This window comes from Homalodisca vitripennis, unplaced genomic scaffold (genome assembly GCF_021130785.1).
Source record: "Homalodisca vitripennis isolate AUS2020 unplaced genomic scaffold, UT_GWSS_2.1 ScUCBcl_1104;HRSCAF=4318, whole genome shotgun sequence".
NCBI classification, from domain to species: Eukaryota; Metazoa; Arthropoda; class Insecta; order Hemiptera; family Cicadellidae; genus Homalodisca; species Homalodisca vitripennis.
Window position 1 is genome coordinate 23,586 of NW_025777240.1, and position 21,200 is coordinate 44,785.

The following is a 21,200-nucleotide window of genomic DNA, read 5'->3' on the forward strand; positions in this document are numbered from 1 at the left end:
TAAACTGTATTCCGAAATTTCAATGAAAAAATATGTAATTTTGTATGAATTCGTTATTTACAGTCATTATTTAAACATTACATTCACTAATTTGAGAAATATTAAATTTTAAAGACAATCAATGTAAAAATAGATGACACACTCCAGTCTGATTTTTACAAGATTGCTAAGATATATTATCATGAAATTAACTTTATTCATCAAACAAAAGTAAGTATTTTGATGGTATAATTAAACAAAATTTATTTTTCAGATAAAGTTTCTATTTCCGGACCTCTGATTAAAATAAGTTGTTTTCTTGAAAATGTCCATACTACATATCAGGTATGTTTGTATAATGATCAGCTGTGACGAAATGAACAGAAATTGAATACTTGTAGTTTGCAAATGTAGTCATGTCCAAACCATTTTATAGAATGTTCTATAAATTTGTATTTCTTTAGATTATGTAATAAAAACCATGTTTAAAGAAAGAAAAGGCAATAAATTAATAATATTACCTTACGATGTAGATTAAATTCTTACATTCAGATCATTAAGGTAATGATACAAATTGCACATTTCTACAAATTCTTAATCAAATGTTATAATGCTAAATTTTCAAAATTCTATCAAAACCAGATACATGATTTGAATTCAGCATGTAAGTCTAATTTTGCATAGCACTGTATAACTAATTAAATCATCGATCTAATTTGTTCATTATACAAATTACAATAGGACAATTTGTTTGAATTTTAGCTCATACTAACGTCATAAGTATTTTTTGCACATAAAACATTATTGATTACATAGTTTTAAAAAGTTGAAATAATATATTTAATTATCATCAAAGAACTCATTTTAGTTTAGTTTTAACAAGAAATAATTTGCTCTGTTTATGTAGCTTATAATTACATAACCAGAGTACGTGGTTTTAAATCTTACAGATGAAATTGCACTGTGATCAGACACAACCAGATAGTTCTTTGTGCCATAGTGAAACATTTTTAATGCAACCCGCAGTGATTGTTATAACTGATAAAACATAATGATTCCATATTCATCAACACAAGACTGCACATTAAACACCTGCCCAATAGTCCCGAAAGCATATACCAGAAATATGAACTAAACAACCCACAGAAAAAATTTCCAAACTACAAAAACTTTCTATAAGAAAGAACAAAATTTTAAGTTAGTTTAATTTAAAAACTTATAATTAACATCTCATAAAATAATATTTATCCTTTTGCACTCCATAGGTGAACTGAGTCCGACATTGAAATTTTCCGTTCCGCTCCAGTGCCGGAATCAGCTTGACATTAGGTTAGTAATACATATTTTCGGTTCTAAATCGTCTTAGTTTTGTATTATTTTTTTTCCATCATTTAAGTAATGTTATTTTATACTTTGTTAAATATGTTTAAATGTTAGATTAATAATATTGTCTCCAGACTATACCACTTAGGTGTATATTTGACTTTGCTGATGCATTTTTGTAAGATGGCAATAAACATATATTTATTTTTTTTTTATTTATTTTATTTATTACTTCATAGTCCAATTTGCAGCGAATTTATTTTATAGTTCATCTTGTAAAGACAGCTGCTGATGTTTTGTTTATAACCACAACGTCACAAGTTAGCATATTGTGCAATTTATAGTTGTACAGTGTTTGGTGGAGCAGTTTTTTTTGGATTCAGTTTTTTAGCATTTATTTTCAAACAAAATGTTTTGGGATAAATATATAACGTATTTGTATCTTACAGATATATAATAAGTTATTTGTAATTGAGTATTGTGAAATGGCACATTACATACATACATTATAATAACATTTGCTTCAGTATTTGTCGGCGAGATTTGTAGAAAATTTAGTAAGACATCACTAAGACTCACAACAACACACAATGTGAAACACTACAAAGCAAACTGACCGTACCGATGATCAGCCGCGGCGCCTACGATCAGCAGTCTAGACACGCTTGTATTACGATGAAAAATATACGTATTTCATTACTAAAACGTGACCCAGGGATCTTAAAACCAACAAATACGAACTTAGACAACCAATGAACATAATCAAAATGTTTGAATCCAAAAATAAGATGACTGAGCTAAATAATACAATTAAATAACACAACCCGAGCTATACTCGGGCGCCGGTAGCAGGCGCTGCCAACGCGGCCCGACCTATACTCGGGCTCAGGTTACGAAGTGTTAAACCCCTAACTTCTGTTTCTCTATCTCACAGGATTGCTAGATCACCATCAGCCTGGGCAAAATTTAGAGAGGAGGTAGAAAGTCTTGATGTTTTTTACCCAATACATAGATGAATACAAAGTTCATAACATCAATAGCAAGTTCATCTGCAATTGACAATTCAACAGGACAGTATACTCATGAGACGACTCTCTTATCTCCAGAAATCACCTTCACTTCTCCCGGTACACGATTTATTGCTGATAATGTTTTTAGAACAAAATTACAATAAAAACTGGACACAAAACAATTTCAAATCAAAAAATTGTGAATAACTTAGTAGTATTTCACCAGAATATTGACAGATTGAACAACAAGATCGATAGACTAAACCACTTATTGGACATAAACAAGCAGGACAGTGGTACTCACAGAACATGGTCTAAACCCTTAACACTGAACAATGTCTGTTTAAACAACTATGTTCTAGTTGCTGCTTGTTGCAGGAAAAACCATGTCAACGGGGTTACAACTATATTCAAGCTATACAACACTGAAGTACATTAACTGTGAACAGACTTCATAAAAGCTAATGGTATGTACATATTTAGCAAAAATAAAGAGGACAAAAATGTAGCCTTTTAAAAGAAGAAAGAATATGACATGCAGATGTGAGAAATTAGGAAAACAACGCATGAACAAAGTATGGCTAAGGCAGGCAACAAAAGTAAGGCTGTCTGGGAGATTATCAATTGTATAAAAGAAAATCAAAGAGAAATGACCCAGTGATAATCTGGTAGTTGAACATCAACTGTATTACAGCTCAAAGTGTAGAAGAAATCTCAGAATATTTTAATAGATTTTTTATGATAATAGTGGAAGATACTTCGATTAATAACAATTTCCTCAGGACTTCAGTGATGGAGGAGCCAAGAAATTGTTATGATACAGTACTCAATCAGTTTCAATTAGTAACTTCAGAAGAGATACTGAAAGTTATTTCTTCAATGAAACTCAAAACATCAACTGGAGTGGATGAGATATATTCAAAAATATTGAAGTCCTGCAGACATGAAGTTAGTAAACCAATTGTTAGTAGTATAAATAAATCGCTAACTCAATGTATTTTTTCTGAAGAACTTAAAACCTATGAAGTTTATAGTGTCAAAATATCAACCCCTTCCCCTTCCCTCCAGGGGGGACATTGTGCCCTTGCAGATATGGTTGAACAACTCATAGATAACCTCGAAGAAAAAAAAACTGTTTGCAGTGTCTTCCTATACCTGAGCAATCCTTTGCCTTGATCACAAATTAATACTGCCAAAACTTAGCTCTTTAGGCATCAAGGGGACTTTTTAAAGCTACTTGCAGCGGAGAAAAAAATGTAGTAGAGATCAAGCAAATTTTTAAAGGAGGTACAAAAGTTGGAAAATATAAACCTACGGAGATTAAAAGAGGTGTTCCTCAAGGATCTGTTTTGGGGGCGGTGCTGTTTGTGCTTTTTTGGAGACCATCAGGGGAAGTGTTTCTATCCAGTATCATATTCGGATGGCATAGTCCTCGTCATGAACAACGAATCGGTCCAGGCCCTGGAAATTGACAACTACATATCAATAACTGAAGCTCAGGAATATTGCCTCTATAAAGATTTGGTCCGCAATGCATCCAAAACTAAATGCATCCTATAGGGAAGACATAAAAATTATGTAACTTTGCTATTAGATCTGGAAAATGTACACTCTGCAAAACATTTGGGTATTACAATTGACAATCGTCCTGTCATGGAATTAACATGTAGATGTAATGTGTACAAAACTCAGTACAGTATTTTTTATTGTAAAGAGACTCAAACTCACTAGCACTCTAGAAGCTACCAGAACAGTTTACACTGTTTGAGACACATATTCATTATGGAATAGTGCTTTGAGGGAGGGTCTTGCATCACTAACCTCCAGTGAGCGCTAGTTTTGCAAAACCGTGCAGTGCGAATCATGATTAGCTGAAATCCTCAAGATAGTTGTAGGGAGGCTTGGACCTGGGTATACTCACAGTGGTATCTATTTAAATCACTGAGGTAATTCAACAGGTCTTAAAATGAAATCTTTTGAGGAGCGCAATGATATCCATAACCATCATTCAAGACATGGGGATGACTAATTTGCCAGCTCACAGATCAGTTGTATTTGCAAGTAGCCATCTTATGCAGAATCAGGGCTACCAGGAGAACTCAAGAACTATGGCCCTCAGGAAGAAAATGTTAAAGTGGCAAATGGAAAGAGTTGTTTGTAGCCTAGAAAGTTTAACACCATCATCAATGACTAATAGAAGTTTCTATGAATGTTTTAACTTTTAATTGTAAATAACATATTGACATTATCTCTGTTCTTCATGAGTACGAAAATAAAGAATATTATCTATTCTATATGAAAAATATAACAAAAGAAATATATACCCTGCAGAGGAGACGGTCTTCAAGAGAACCATTAGCCATATACTGGTAGACCAAACAACAGACGCTGTCTGTAACACAATATCCATACAGAGATAAGATGTTGTCATGCCGATGGGAGTTCAAATATCTCAGTTCACGCATGGACTGTATTTGACTGGAGTTCAAATCTGAGCTTGGAATTTGGTGATCCCTCTGTAAAATACGTATAAATTAGAGTTTGAAGTTTTTTGCCCAGAAAGGTTATGGGAACTGACAGGGAACAAGAAAAATTCAATTAGATAGTAAAGTAACAATAATTAGTCACAATAAACCATTAGCAGTGGTTTCCTCAGAGCAGGTGAGAGAGTAAAAAGTTAACAATATAAGTTAAGCTATACTACTGTTCACTATCATACCGCCAGAGGCAGTAAATTGGTGTCTAATCCTACACCATTGATTAATATAATGTAAACAACTGAAATTTGGAAAACAGTAGTATTTTGACTGTGTAACATTTTATGTATAATAAAAAAAAGAAAAATTTTACACAAAAACTCAATATTTCATTAGGTTTTATAAAAAAACTGACAAACCTCTTTTGTGTCAATAAGGTTTTTTTCACAATTTAATAAAATGCAATACATTTTTAGTTTTAAATATACATTATTATTAAAAAAAACTTGTTAAAGACTTCATACATGGTAATTTAGAATTCACACGTACAGATTAGAAAGAAAAGACTATTGGACTTACTGTGAAAATTACATGTGGCCCCGCAATGATGGCCAGAGGCATTTCCAATCATTAATTTCCTGATCTTAGATCACGTCCCAGATCGTACAACTTTTCCAATGTCAGATCACATTGAACGTTCACTCATGTGATCTGAGGTCTGGAAAGTACTGATTACCATTAGTGCGGGCTGCCGTGTCACCTTTGGCACCACCCCTCCTTTTTACCATTGCTTCCTTTAAGGAGGCAGAAAACAAGAACCGATTATCATAATGACATGTAATTTTCACCATAAGTCATATAAAGTCTGTTTGTCTAATAATCTAGTTTTTTAAGTCTCCGGTAAGAAAAACTCTTCTAAAAATAGTTGGCTCTGGATTATATCAAATAGCTAGAAAGTAGTTAACTTTTCTCAGATTGATACATAAAAATTAACTAACACTGATAATATACAAAAAATATTAAGATCTTACTTTGACCAGTTTAAAAAAATAATGAATTTTATAAACTGTGATTCTATGAAAAATGTTACTGTTTTGTACTAATGGTCAAGTCAAAACTGAATATATTCATCCCAGCTCTAAGACACACTGAGCTTATAGTGTTCCAATTTCTTATAGTTACTAAACATTTACAAATAAGCACTCAACTAAAAAAGGAATATCAATTTTTACAACATTTATGACATCCATGATTGTTCGAATCAGAGAAACAAAACCTACTTCGATCAATCCCACTAGACATGATGGGTGCAGCTAGTTTGGATTATAAATGAAAGGTTAAAGTTTACTACTTTGAAAGATAATTATTACTCCCTCACAAATACGAGTAAAACTGAACAACTTGCTCCACTGTTTATATAATGTAGAGAACAAGAAATTGGTCACCTGTTAAACGGCTCACCAAGAGAGACAAGAAAACAGAGATAAATAAGTGGAGTGAGTATGATTGATAAAACAAAGGCAAAAAATTTCATGAAATATTTGGTTTATAATATTGAATTTAAATAGTTTATTGTCAATGCTTCTCCAAAAACTATTCCACCTTAACTTTTGGCATGAACGTGATTTATTTAGAGGTAACCTCGACCCAGTCTCCATCAAATTACTCCCCTCCACAAGTCCCTACCATCGTACAACCCTCCTCCCACTTCCCGAAACATTCCTTAACCCTTTCAATGCAAGACTTTTTTTGGAATGTTAGTCAGTAATGCCAAGGGTATTTTTACTGGTGTTATGCCACTATTAGCAATGTTACTTAATGATCAGCTTTGTTTGTGCACTAAAAAACATGCTTAACAGAAAGTATGTTTATTGTTAATGTGAATTGATTAAAATATTTAATATTTATATTAAAATATAATACACGTAAAAATATAATGTATTATATTTTCAATAGATTTTCTTAAAATGTAAACCAGACGTTAGCAATTCATGCTTATTTTAAAAATGCTTGTTTACCCAGACATTGGCACTGAATGGGTTAAGCTCAGTTTTTGGATCCCCCATTTCATTTAGTCTGATTTTCTATGCCTCAAAATCTTTATCTTTTCAGAGAAATTTCAAATTTGGGAGCAACCAGAAATGGAGTTACATCAAAACTATCATGTGGCTTTGATACTGTGTTTTACTAAAAAGTGTTGTATAAAACTTGATGAATGAGCCAGCCAACAGTAGTGACCCTCTGAGTTTGGACTACAATCATATATATGACAACCAAGCATTAAGGTTTAATAACCAGTATCCAATAAAAATGTATGTCAATGGATTCACTGTTAGAAATACCTTAATTGAGTCTCCAACCCAATTTTCAAATCATTGAAAATAATTCCTCTGAATTGATGAAAGTCACAAACAGGTTCATCAACTGCCTTTGGCCTCGCTACACACAATATTAAACAACGTATGTATTATTATATTGTATTGTATTGTATGTATTATGTTATACATACAATTTTATAGTTTAGCTAAAGATTGGACAATGAACAAACCTGTGTCTCCAACTTTTTAATTGCAACTAATGTGTTTTTCCAGGTACCCTTATAGACGGTGCCAAAACCACCTTTACCTAATATGCAATTTGTGTTCCAGCCATTGGTTGCTACTTCAAGCTCTTCATAGCTGATACACGGAGTGAGGCTTTCCATTACTGAGCTTGTCACAGACACATCTGAAACACATCACACCACCACGTGAAAACTGCTTTACTCCTTTATTGACATATGTATATGAGCAAAATATCAATACAACAAATAAGTTCAGTTAGGCTGGCTATGCTCATGGGCTCTTCACTACTAACCATGCCCAAAACGTTGTTGGCAAAATAATACCTGTGAGGATTGTCTTCTGTTAACACCTGACTATAAAAATATATTAATGCCATTCAACCCATGTTTTCCTTTAAGCTGAACATTTTGTAAACACCTCAAATAATATTGATTTTAATTATTTAAAAGCAATATCAGAAGGTTCAAATGACATTATACAATACGGTTGAATAAAAATAAATTTTTAATAAACAGGTTCATATAAATAAGCCTTTTACTGTTAATAATAATAATGTTTGTTAATAATTTAATAAATATTCGATTAATAATGTCTATAAGAAATATACATAAATGTTGCAACTTCCAATAAGTAATCAGAATCATTTATTGGCCACAAGCCAAAATGATCATATGAATCTATTCATAGCTCATAGTATTATGTATTTTAACAAGCAACAGTGCTTTAAAAGATAAAACTTGCATGTTTTATAAACTTATGTAGAACGTTTGTATCATGGCTTGGATCATACTGCCTGATATTAATATTTAGATATAATAAAAACATATTAAAAAATATTTGAATTAAGTTGTTAATCAGAGAAATTTGTAAGTTTTCAAAATTGTTATTCTAACAACAATTAATTAACTGTAAATATTTTGAAAATGAAGTTGGGCTGTTTTTGCTGAGAAGGATTGAGCATCTGAAGAACATCTTTAAACCATGAGAGTGTCTTAACATAAACATATTCACCCTAAATAATGACTATAACTGTTAACTATGATAGAGTAAAATGTATAATTTGTGTTTGAAATTTTTTGTTTTATATTCAAATTCAAATTCAAAATTCCTTTATTCTTTTTATACATAATGTACATGAATTGCGTCAATTACCTTTACTACAATATAAAACATAAGACTCAGGTTAGAGTATTCATACTTTATATTTAATACAGTATAATAATACATAAAATATTTTAAATATTTATGTCCATGGTGTTAATATGTTTTGTAATGGTAGGCAAATACAAACAAAATTACTTTCAAGTCACAGTGTAAAAAACTCTTCAAGAGAGTAGAATGAATGATCTGTACAAAATTGTTTCAACATTTTCTTAAAATTATTAAAAGAATTTTCATTCTTAATACAGCCTGGAAGGTTATTTACAAATTTTATTCCTATGTATGTCGGACACTGTTTATATTTTTCTTTATTATGTTTCTTTACTACAAAATTTTCTCTATTTCTTGTATTATAATTATGATAATCTTATTGCCTTGGTATAGACTCTGCATTTGTCTTGACATGTAATATAGTTTTATAAATATATAAACTATATACTGTCATTATTCTTAGGTTAATAAAGTGGTCTTTACAACTATCATTATTTTTAAGGTGTAGAATATGTCTTATTGCCACTTTTTGTAAATGTAATATTTTGTTTAAGTTATTTGCACTGGTTCCACCATAAATTTCAATGCCATATGAAATGTGTGGATGTATCAAGGCATAGTAAACAGATTTCAGTGCATTTATTTCTAGGAAGAAGGATAACCGCCTGATTGCAAATATTCCAGAACTCATTTTATGACAAATTTTTTCTACTTGTTTTGTCCAACTTAATGTATTACTTAGAGCCAGACCCAAGAATTTTGTATCTTTTACAAATTTATTTCCAATTGTATTTATCTCATTTGATTGTTTACATTTAAATTTCATTAAAATTGTTTTATCAGAATTTAGTAATAAATTTCTATCATTCAAGTAACATTTTAGTTGTGACATTGAATATTCTGTTGTATTTATTACACTTTGTAAATCTTTTCCAGAAACCGACATACTTATATCATCTGCAAACAAACATAAATGATTTTTATTTGATAAATTTGTTAAAATCTGTGGCATACCTCCCAAGTAGCATAAGAACAAAAATGGGCCCAATACTGAACCTTGTGGTACAGAATATTGTATTTTTTCTATTCTTGAATTAATATTTCTCATTTCATTATTACCTAGATATTTAATACTAACATACTGCTGTCGCCCTTCCAGATATGACTGATGCCAGCTTAATTCTTTATCCTCAATACCATATGATTCTAATTTTTCTAGCAAGGTTTTATGGCAGACACTATCAAATGCCTTTGTCAGATCCAGAAAGGCTCCAACAGTATGATTCCCTTCATCCAAATTTTCTAGCACATTCTCAATATAATCAATTAATGCTGTTACCGTTGATCTATTTTTTCTATAGCCATGCTGCTCCAAATCCAGCAAATTACCTTTCTCAAAATAGTCTACTAATTGAATCATCATAGTCTTTTCAAATATTTTTGATAAAGCAGGTTGTATTGCCAATGGTCTATAATTTAGAGGATTTTTGCTGTCTCCTTTTTTTAACACAGGAACAACTTTTGATATTTTTAATTGAGTTGGGAAGTTTCCTGTTATTATAGAAACATTCACCACATGTAAAAGAGGATTTAAAAGTGCATGTTTTGCCTCTTTAATAATCTTTATAGGTATGTCATCATACCCTGCCGACCATTTTGGCTTAATAGAATCAATTATTTTAATTAGTTGATTACAGTCAATAGTGTTGCATTTAAATTTACTTTTATAATTTGAATTTCGATTAATAGAAATTGACTTTTTGTTTAAATTTGGAGCAACATGCTTCTTTACCATTTCGACAAAACTTATGTTTAATAAATCAGCTACACAAACAGGGTCACAGATTATTTTACCACCATCGTTAAGCTCTATATTTTTAAATGACATTTCCTTACTGTTTCTAATTTCATTATTTACCACTTGCCATATAGTTTTATTGATATTTGTTGTATTCACCACTTTATTATTAATGTAATCTCTTTTCTTTTTTTGAATCAATTTTTTATATTTATTTTTTTGTTCCTTCAAAGAAAGTTTTATTTTTTTGTTATTTTTACTCTTCCTATATAAATTATGTTTATTTATAAGTTCTTTTTGTTTGCAAGTTATTTCATAATCTATCCATTGGTTTTTATTGTGTTTAATAAAGAAGCGTTTTAAGGGAAAATTTATATCAAAATAATATTTTAGGATGTTGTAAAAATATGTAAACTTATCATCTACTGGTGCCATATAAAGTTTAGTCCAGTCTTCCTTAGATATGTCTTTCTTAAAGTTTTCTATTATTTCTTTCACTAAAAATTCTTCCAATTCTACTTATTTTTAATTTAACATTTTTATTTTTCTTTATTTTGAACATTTGAGCATCATGATCAGAGAGTGATGTTATTATACATTCTACATCAAATAAAGTAGCTTTCATGTTGGTGAGAAAATTATCTATTGCAGTTTCACTGTTGTCTGTTACCCTGGTTGGAATTTTAACTATATAATAAAAAACCATGCATATTCAATGTATTGACAAAATCTTTTTTTTTTCTATCCTCCCTCAAAACATCAACATTAATATCACCACCAATAACAATGTTATCACAAATTTTGGATAAAATCTCTAAAAACATGTCTAGTTTTTGTAAAAAACTTGCAGTATTTTCAGATGGACTCCTATAAATCCCTCCAACTAAGAATTTTACTGAATTGATTTTAATCTGAATAACACAAGATTCAAATATTTTGTCTTCATTCAGTAGATCCAAATTAACATCAACGATTGTTTTGTAATTTATTAAATGCTCCGATACCAATATTAATACCCCACCTCCCTCATAATTTTTTCTGACATACCCTTTTGCTAATACAAAACCTGGTATTTTAAGTTTTTCAACTTCATCACTATTTAATTTATGTTCAGTCAGAATTATGATGTCAGGTTCAAGCTCTTGGATAGTTATTGTCAGAGGATCAATTCTGGTGGCCAGGTGCTGTATGTTCTGATGGAAGACAGTTACATATGAAGTTTGATTTTGTATGTAGTTCGGTTTCCTTTTTATCTTACAATGACTTTTTGCTTTGTGAACATTAAAAAATCTTCAGAATTGTTATTTGAGTTATTAATTAAACTACATGCCTTATGCCTACCATTTAACAATAATTCACCATTAACAGAATCACTTAAACCTATACTGCTAGAATGACAGCTATCATTAAAACTACTGTTTGCCTCAGAGCAGTCTTTTCTTGTAAAACAATGCGTCGAGTTGTCATGTGGTGAGGACCTGGGTATGTAGAGTGTAGTCTCTGCTGGCTCAGTGAAACTCATCTGGTTCTCTTGAGCTGCTGTGTGTGCCCCTTCCAGCTTCCCTGGTGGTAATGGTGGGTTGTTTGTCATGGGCGTTGGTGTTGAAGCAGAAAGATAGTCAGTTGGTGCTGTCTTTTTTTTATCTTCCACTATTTTATGTAACTGTCTGGTACTAATAGTATCCTGAATTTTTTTCAGAAAATCCTTGTGAGTCATACCATTTCTCAAGCTTCTTTGGGATTTTTCATTAAAAACAATGATTTTAATTTGGGCATTAGTTGCATTTTGGAACTCAAAAATATTTTCAATGAAGTGACCAATTGTTATTTTGTCCCGCATACATCCCATCGGTGAGCAGACTAATGTTTGAAGACCTTTGTTTTTGAAATCAGCAGTGAGTTGTTCAAATGCCTCATCATAGTCGCTTTTTGATGGTTTCATAAAATATTTTGGTTTGGTTATTAAACTGTATATAGTGGCTCCATTTTGTGATTGTTGGCAGGCTAGATGGCTGGTTATACAGTTTGACTGTGTAGGTTTCCCAAACTGACTCTTAAATACCACTGCAACACCGGCACTCATGTTTTTTTCGTCATTGAAGTCGCTTGATATATAACTAAGTGCACGCATTAAGGGAATTCAAATTAAAATGTTATAAAAGCTATAGAAAAGAGAATTACTCAGACTCTTCAGTATTAAAATTGCTGATTCAATATTTTAAACTTCAACACAATACGAAAATTAAAATTAACCTGGAGTCTTCTTTATTTTGCTATACATTTTAATGTTATAACAAATCAACTTTATTCTCAATGTTATAACAAAGTCAAACTGTTAAAGCTTTTGGAACAAATCTCTTTTTGTTTCCTGCATCAGTCTGTCTCCCTTTGATGTAGGGACTCGAATACCTTTATTTGATTAATCGAACCACGACTGAGATTTAACATGAGTAGAAAGAATATATGTCTCATCAAGAAAACTAATTTGCCTGTTTTGCTCTCTGTAATGTTTCATTAATCTTAAATAAGATTCTTTTTTCATGAATGTATAAGTTCTCAATTATTAATTTTCTACTATTTTGGGTTCTTCTCTATCTGAATCCCATATGTTTCAGAACGAAACAAAGACTACGTTTTTCACGCTTAAAATCTATATTTTCTCCAAGCTCATTTAGGAATAGGTTGATGGTTGGAAGGTATTGTTTTATAAGTGAAAATTACTGTATAAATGGTTCACAGGAAGATACACTTGTCAAAATCATCTAAATATAATATTTTTTTGACTTTCTTGGACATTTCTTTGCCTGTTTACTTCCCCTTCATCACTAAATATACATTATTTTAACTCAGTGTTAATCTTCTGGGGTTAATACATATTTATATGTATAGTACATGTTCTTTTATTTAATTTTAATACACAAACTTTATTATTTAAGTCCATAAATAAAATAAAATATGTTTATTAGGGAGTGTCGTCATCACAATACCTTCTCGTGATGTGTGTTTTGGTACTACTTTGGCCATCATAAGACGGTACTGTGATAAGTGGTTAATGGGTTAAATGGGATTTCAAAAGGGAAAACTTCTCTGCAATCGTCAAATTATTCATGATTTTACAAGACGATTTCCAGATCTGAACTTATGCTGTCTCTGATGGATGTAATAACTCTTCATTGATGTTGTTCCAAACTTTTTCCCGTGTTTTGAACACTACCTGCTCACAGTAAACACTGACCACTACTCACCCATAGTTTAATTTTTTCAAAGAACTTGTATTTAAAAAAGGACTTTCCAGTCTTTTAATACACCATTTTAACTTCAACTTAAAATACATGATCTCAAAAAATATGAAGACCCCAAATCTTCAATATTTTTACAGCCTATCTAATGATGTTTTACAAAGGATCAGGATGTAGGTTTTCCGCTAAAAAATTTTGAGTTTGGAAGCCCAAAAGAAACATTTTGGACCTAGTTACCAATAAGTCATACCAAATTTAGAAATTAATAATTTATAACTGAAACTTGCACTGTAAAATAAATAATTATCTATTTTCTGTTACAATTTACTGGCATATATAAAATTAGATGTTCCAATTGTCCTTCCTATTATACTGGCAAAATAAGTTGTTCGTTTGGTAAAAAGAATTTGGAACATTTACTAGAATCAAAATTAGGTCAACAAAAGTCAAGCTTTACCAAACATCTCATTCTTGAAAACCAAATCAATAATATTAATGAATATGATAATATTCTTAATTTTGGTTATAAAAGTAGATCATGGATACACTTGAGGAATCATATTTTCAAATCTCAAAACTGAGCCTAAATGTAGGCTTATAAGTAGGGATTGCAATCCCTGGATCAGATTTTGGAATCCAAGGGTGGTTTTTTGAGCCCTGACAATCCCAGGATTTTCAGCATTTTTGTCACAACACTTTATTGAGAATGTTTGTAGCAAAGAAATATTTCCAATTACAAATTAACCTACATTCGGTTTCAACATTAAAATAAAATAACAGTTATATAATAATAGTGTATTAACACTTTTAAAGGAAGAACTTGCAACATTATAATACATATTTAATTTATTGGTTAAATAGTTAACATTTATTTTTTGCATATACACAACAATTATTACGCACAAAAAAAACAAACATTAAGGAACAAAGATATTGTATGTTGGGAAACAAAATGAAAAGAAAGAGGGTAATGCTTCCTCTCTCCCTCCCACCACTCGTACACTTCATTGGCTTACACAACTATTTTATTACTTTAAACGAGTTGATAAACTACATAAAATCAATTATGTTAACAGCTGAAATTTCTAGATCACTATTGTTGAATGTATGAAACAATCTCATTTAAAGTAAAAATAGAATAGTAAAATTGTCTAAACAAAATTTAATATCTAATAATTGGTATTTGGATACAATACATAAACTAATAAAATAAAATTTCAAGATTGATTTGGCAAACCATGTACTGCATTCAAACAAATTTTATAATGGTTGTAAAAAATGACGACAATGAGCTAGTAATCTCATCTGTTAAACACAACAATTAGCTGATTGAAACAGCAGATAAACAACAATGAAACTTGATTAGTGTATTTCAATTTAAGTGAGGGATGGCAATCAGAAAAACATTTACTGCTTGGTAATTATTTGTTGTACCAAAATAAATTTGGTATTAAAATGTCCATCTAAAAATAACCCATATTTGACTGTTCTTATACATTTTTCATAAAATCTCCCGCTATTGAGTTATTACAGTTTAAACATTTTGTAGGGCCACTGATTTGAAACCTGATATATTATTTTTCTAAAACTTAAAATAAGATCATAATTAAACGAAACATTTAGCAAAGTTTTAACTTTATACCTTTCATCAATTTAAAGATATAATTTTTTTCTCCAAAAACAGAAACAGACAGGCAGATGGTAAATAAAGTAAAATAGGACTATACTTTATATGACATTTCTTAATTATTTTTATCAGAAAAATCAAATGGTAAAGTTTGGTAGAGTAATTTATGAACACACTTATATTTAAAACAAAAACTTAAATATAAGTAAATAGCACAATGAAACTCATCTATGAAACATTATTTTAAATATAAGGGCTATTCAGAAAGTAAGGAAGGTTTTGGAGTTTTTGAAAACCAAATACAAGAAAAATGGATAATTGGAAAGAGGGACTAAAATACTACTTTTCTACAAAATCGCCTTACAAATTCAGGCACTTATCATAGCGGTGGACAAGCTTTGAAATTCCTTTGTCATATAATTCTGCCACCTGTGTGATCTTATTGTTGTCAAAACGCTATGTTGCTAGCCAGGTCTTCATTTTCAGGAACAAGTAAAAACAATTGGAGAAAGACTGTAGGGGGGATGAGAAAAACTTCCCAAGGTGAATGAGTTCAAGAGTTCTTGCGTACGGTTTGCTAAGCGAAGTTGGGCATTGTCATTTAAAAACAAAACTTTGGATGACACTTTTCCTCAGCACTTGTTTTGGACAGCTCTCCTAAAGTTATACAATGTTTGGCAGTGTTTTCATGGCTGGAAGCTGACTGATGTGCCAAGCACAAGCACACAAATATATACGCGCTTAGCGTGCACATGGCGGCTTCAGGTGGATACTTTCCTTACTTTCTGAATAGCCTTTACCGATCTTTCTCTTAACTCTAGATATGGTACAACTGAATACATTGTGAATAAAATCATTTTAACCCTTTGTGCTCTTCTTTCAAGCACTACTAGACATTTGGCAGTATCTCTCTACTACTCATAATAAAAATCACCCATGACTCCTCTACAGCACGGATTTAAATTCAGCTGTGTTTCTTAATTCCATATACCATTATATATATATATATATATATATATATATATATATATATATATATATATATATATATATATATATATACATATATATATACACATACACTACTATTAATCAAAAAGGAAATTGATAAGGAAGGGATAAAAATAAAAATAGAGAGCCTACTTAAAGTTATCATTCTGAATCTTTATATATATGATTATCATATTCTAATACTTCTAGTTACAAGGCATTCCTTACATCTTCAGTATGAAGTTCCCGGTCAGCTATAATAAAAATATTAATCAATTTTTTTTAATTACTAAAACAGAATGATACTCCATCAGAGATAGCTCACATGAACTGTTATACTGCTAAAAAACCTGACATTAAAAAAAATCTTGTTTATAATAATTTTATGTCATCAACAGGTTCCAGCACTGTCCAAACACTCAAGAGCAACAGAAAATGTACAGTAAAGCCCTGCACAGTTTGTCCAGCACTACTGGACAGGAGAGGGAATACAACACTTCAGTCTTGTCCAATTAATAATTGATCAAATTAATTGTGTTATTTTTCTAGTTGACAAGGTGACATGTATGTAGTTCAAGCACGAGAAAATGGTACTATCCATCAGAACCGGACAGGAGAGTTAATGGGCCATCTTCATGTTAACAAAAGAGAGCACAAAGGGTTAAGTTTAAATAACTTTTTTAATATTTTGCCATGCACTGAAGCTTCCCCGGAAACGTAGTGTGAAGTCTTCAGTTTACAATTTCAGTAGTTCCACAAAACGCTGTAAACAACCAATCAGATTTTCTTCAGGAAATTCACCACCCTTGACCAGAGTGCCAAAGATGGCATAACAATCCTATACTATCACAGAGCAATCAAAAAGCAGTTTTCTCCTGCTCATTATATAATCTACAGGGCAGATCATCCCTAAAAATCCCCAGCCTATAAAGACGCCTTCTCAGAAACCATATTTCCTGATCAGACCTACAATTTGAGAAGACAACAATCTACCTAGAGAACTCACACTTAAGAATTTCACAGAACGGTTCAGTGAAATCATATTAAATGCCCAGCCCAGATTTGCCAAGATATCAGCCTTTACATTATTTAAGACCCCTCATGACATCAACGTTGTTGATTCTGCCAAGGTAAAAATCCCTGATTCCTTACTGTGAAATCATTCGAGATCTTCAATCCTAATCATATGACGACTAGTTTATTATTCATAAGTTACCATCAATTTATTATACTTACTGGAAAGTTTCCTTTCTTGTGTAGGCTTATCGGGTTGTGGATTATTGTTGAGGTTATGGTCTGTCTGACTTTGGTCATTTGGTACAAGATGAGCATTAAGATTCTGATTTACATTTGGGCTTCTCCTTGGATTGGGGGTATTTTGTTTTTTGACTTCATTTAACGCCTTTCTATTGATCTTATTCACAGGACTGTCAGGGCCCAAATTCAAATTACCCATATCTAATCCAAGATCTTTGTTATCCTAAAACAAAGGAAGCAAGCTCAAAAATAAGACATGATGGAAAAAGGAAATATTTATACAAATTTATACTGTGATATGGATGAATATCACATTATATTTATCATATATCAATGTAGTTTGATAACACTACAACTATTCTTAAAATATTTCCATGTATTAACCTTACGTGGCTATCAGATTCCTAATGATTTTTTGTTGTTTGTCAGGTGGCAGGCGTTGGTTTTCCGGATATCACGTGCTATTCTCATTTATCTCATGATTTAATTTTTATAAATAGTTTTACACCAAATATAGCATATATCAGTCAACAGATGAAATTCTGAACTTTTATCTTCATATATAAAACATAACTGTTTGTTCTTTATTCATCAACGAATAATAAAAGAAAAAGTACAATAATTTGTAAAAGTCACAACTCGTGACAGCTGACCAGTTGCATTGACAAAATTCAGTAATTTTGAACATTTCCATATGCGTTATTATTTTTTGTAGACACTTCAAAGCTGCACCAATGAAAAGTTCAATTTCTGGAGCAACTATGGTTATTTATGTGTTTTTATGTAGCGGTTATAGTTTTCATGCTACAGATTATGAAAATATCTACGGTTTAAATTAATTGTTTTCATGTTACAATTTTAACACTTACTTTCTGATGTGTATTATGGTTCTAATAAGACTGTAGACACTTTAAACATTGCACTAATTGCAATAAGATGGACATTGACGGTATGTACTGTGTTCTACAAATAATCTCATTATTATGCTAACCAGAACTGCAGAGCAGCAAACAATGTGCCTTCGCTTTGTTTTTTTGCAAGAACACGATAGCCAGTGAACAAGAATGACTAGTACGCATGTGCGGAACACCGACTGCAGCGCTACAGTGGCAGTAGAATGAAACAGTACTACTTTCTGAAAACGCCTCTTATTAGCCTACCTCAAAAGTTTGTGGAAGAACTGGGTCACGAGACTGTCTTGCAGCTCCCTGTGAAGTTTCTGGTGTATTAATGCTATTCTGCCTAAGACTAGGTCTATTATCAACAGCTTTATTTGCTTGATGGTGATTCATCAGTTCCTCTCCTTCCCTTAAGAGATGGTGGTACTGCTCTTGAACTAAACAGAAGTTTTAGGTATTACTATATTAAATTATAATAGATATATGTCTTCAGTTAAATTATTATTTTAAGCACATTTCATGATTTGGGTATTTATATTCTCTGTTTATTGTTTTCAATTGTAATCTATAATTGGTTCATTTTTTGTTATTTCAAGCACATTTCATGATTTGAATATTTTCATTCTCTGTTTATTGTTTTCAATTTTATTCTATAATTTGATGGTTTTTTTTAACTGATGAGACACTTAAATCTGGGCAACCTAATGTATGTCCAGGGGCAGCACATCATTAACTGCAAAAATTTATTTATTTAGGTAACAAAGACAAAGGTCTAGTTGACTGTGAAGGATGACTCCTTGATTGGGTGGGACTTCCTTAGACCATTTTCCCAAAAATAAAATAATCTGCCATTAAAGTGAACTAGTTTTTTAATTTTGATCCGAGATATAATCACTGATTAATTTCCCTAAACTTAAATGGTGAGAAGTTTAGTTTAAATAGCTCAATTCTAAATTTGGCTCAGATTTGCATGACATCATCTGTTGATTGTGTTTGTGTAAACTGTTTTTTGGTAAGAGGATATGGCAAACTGTTGTTTTAAAATGGAAAATACAAGGCCTGATCTATTGCAAGTAAAAGGATCAATAACTTTAAAAACAGTGAAGTAGGCATATTTTTAAAAAAATTTAATACAATTAAATTTATTTAATGCGTTGAAATTTATAACTGTTCTTAAATAATATTTTAATATTGCAGATTCAAGATTTTTTATGTCATTAAAACACATAAGAACAGAAGATTTGATCAGAAAAAAATCAAAAAATGACTGCTGCACAACTATATGTAACTTTCTCTATGCCTGTTGAATATTTTAATGTATAATACATTTTAGGTTTACTTACATTTGAATAAAGATTACAATATTGTATTTTATTTGCCACAACCTAAAGTAAGTACTTAGACTACCAAAATAGAACTAACATGGTGTAAAGTCATGAATCAGGAATCAATTTTAATAATTTATTATAAACTTTCTTCGTAATTCTTTTTAATTAGAACAATAAAAAACAATTTACATGATGTTGTAAAAGGAGCAAATAAATACGAACACCCTTAAAAATGAAAAGCTTCAATTTCATTAAATTCCCAATAGTTCAAACATGATTTCTCATAACGGAAACAAGTCACATAATCTCAAAGTGTAAAGAAACAACGTCTGAGCTGATGGCAGTGAAGGTGAACAAACAAATGGTAGTCTGTGAAGTTAGTCGGTTTACAGTAAATTGTGATTAATCCATAATCAGAGTAAAGGTTTAGCTTATGGGGAAAGCCCTTGTTGGCTTAAACCTTCAGTTAAACTTTCCTTAACCCTCTTAGTGATAGAAGCCGCTCTAGCGATGTTCATTCGTTTAATATGAATGATAGATGTCGATGTGTCGACGTTCAAACATGCCTTCGAAATCGTCATCGCTGCTTGGCTACCTTCGGTTAAATTCGGCCGTTATTTACTGCATTGTGTACAGAAATGTCTTCTCTCTCCTCTAGATCTGTCTCCAGATGAATTGTTAAAAGAATAAACAAATAGCTGGTATTTGTTACGACGTTGTTTGTGTTTTACTCGCAGTCGCTAACCTATGACTTGTGTCGGCGTGTTTACCGGTGTTATTTCATTTATTCCGATCGTAATACGTTTGAAATGGCGGATGATTTACGTTGAGAAGATATTAGATATGTTTTAGAAGAACAAATGAGTGATGTGAGTGACAGTGATATCAGTGCAGACAATTTTCCCGATGATTATAATTCAAATCCTGGTGCAGGCCATTCCCTCCAACGCTTACCAGGAAGACAAGAGCGGTATGTATTGTATGTGGCCACACAAAAAAAGGGGAAGATCGCAATTTTAGTGTCCAGGATGCAATTCTGGTGTTCATAGAGAGTGTTTCCATAAATTGGATCATTTTTGGAAACCAAAGTATCAAGGGAGGAAGAGAAAGCATGATAGTAGTAGTGCCTCGGAGTGAATGCAAGGGTTTCTTCCATGTACATAGTGTATAATATTTCCATCATAACAGTTTTTTTCAAGTAAAATATTGTGTGAAAACTGTATATATGAAAAAAAAAACTGTAACTTCATGAAATTTAGAAAAAAATTGCTATCTTCAAATCTTTGTTTAGTGAGTTTTATACTATGTGGTTTTTGTGGAAAATTTTTTTTTTCAAAAAACAGTTTTTTTTAATTTTTGAGCAAGTTTTAAGGGATATGTACAAAGGAAAGTAGCTTTATTTACTTTAAAATCGTTCTTTATGTTTTTATGAATATTTTGGTATATAATATATTGTATTTTCAATAAAATTAATAATTTTTATTAATTTTTAAGAAACCCTCAGCGAAACACTCCAAATGCACCTATCATTCATAATAAACATATTCATCACTAGGA

At 31.2% G+C, this 21,200-nt stretch overlaps 1 protein-coding gene across 1 annotated transcript in view; it reads right to left on the reverse strand.

Moving 5' to 3' along the window:
- LOC124371214 (serine/threonine-protein kinase pelle-like) overlaps window positions 1-21,200 on the reverse strand; it is a gene marked incomplete at its 3' end in the record, with an annotated part of 59,009 nt that overhangs the window by 23,582 nt on the left and 14,227 nt on the right. Inside the window, exons 4-7 of the mRNA XM_046829546.1 lie at window positions 18,577-18,752; window positions 17,396-17,639; window positions 7,338-7,516; window positions 4,637-4,828 (exon numbers count right to left, since the gene is read on the reverse strand). Of these exons, the coding sequence (XP_046685502.1) occupies window positions 4,637-4,828; window positions 7,338-7,516; window positions 17,396-17,639; window positions 18,577-18,752 (791 nt within the window). The remainder of the gene's footprint in view (window positions 1-4,636; window positions 4,829-7,337; window positions 7,517-17,395; window positions 17,640-18,576; window positions 18,753-21,200) is intronic.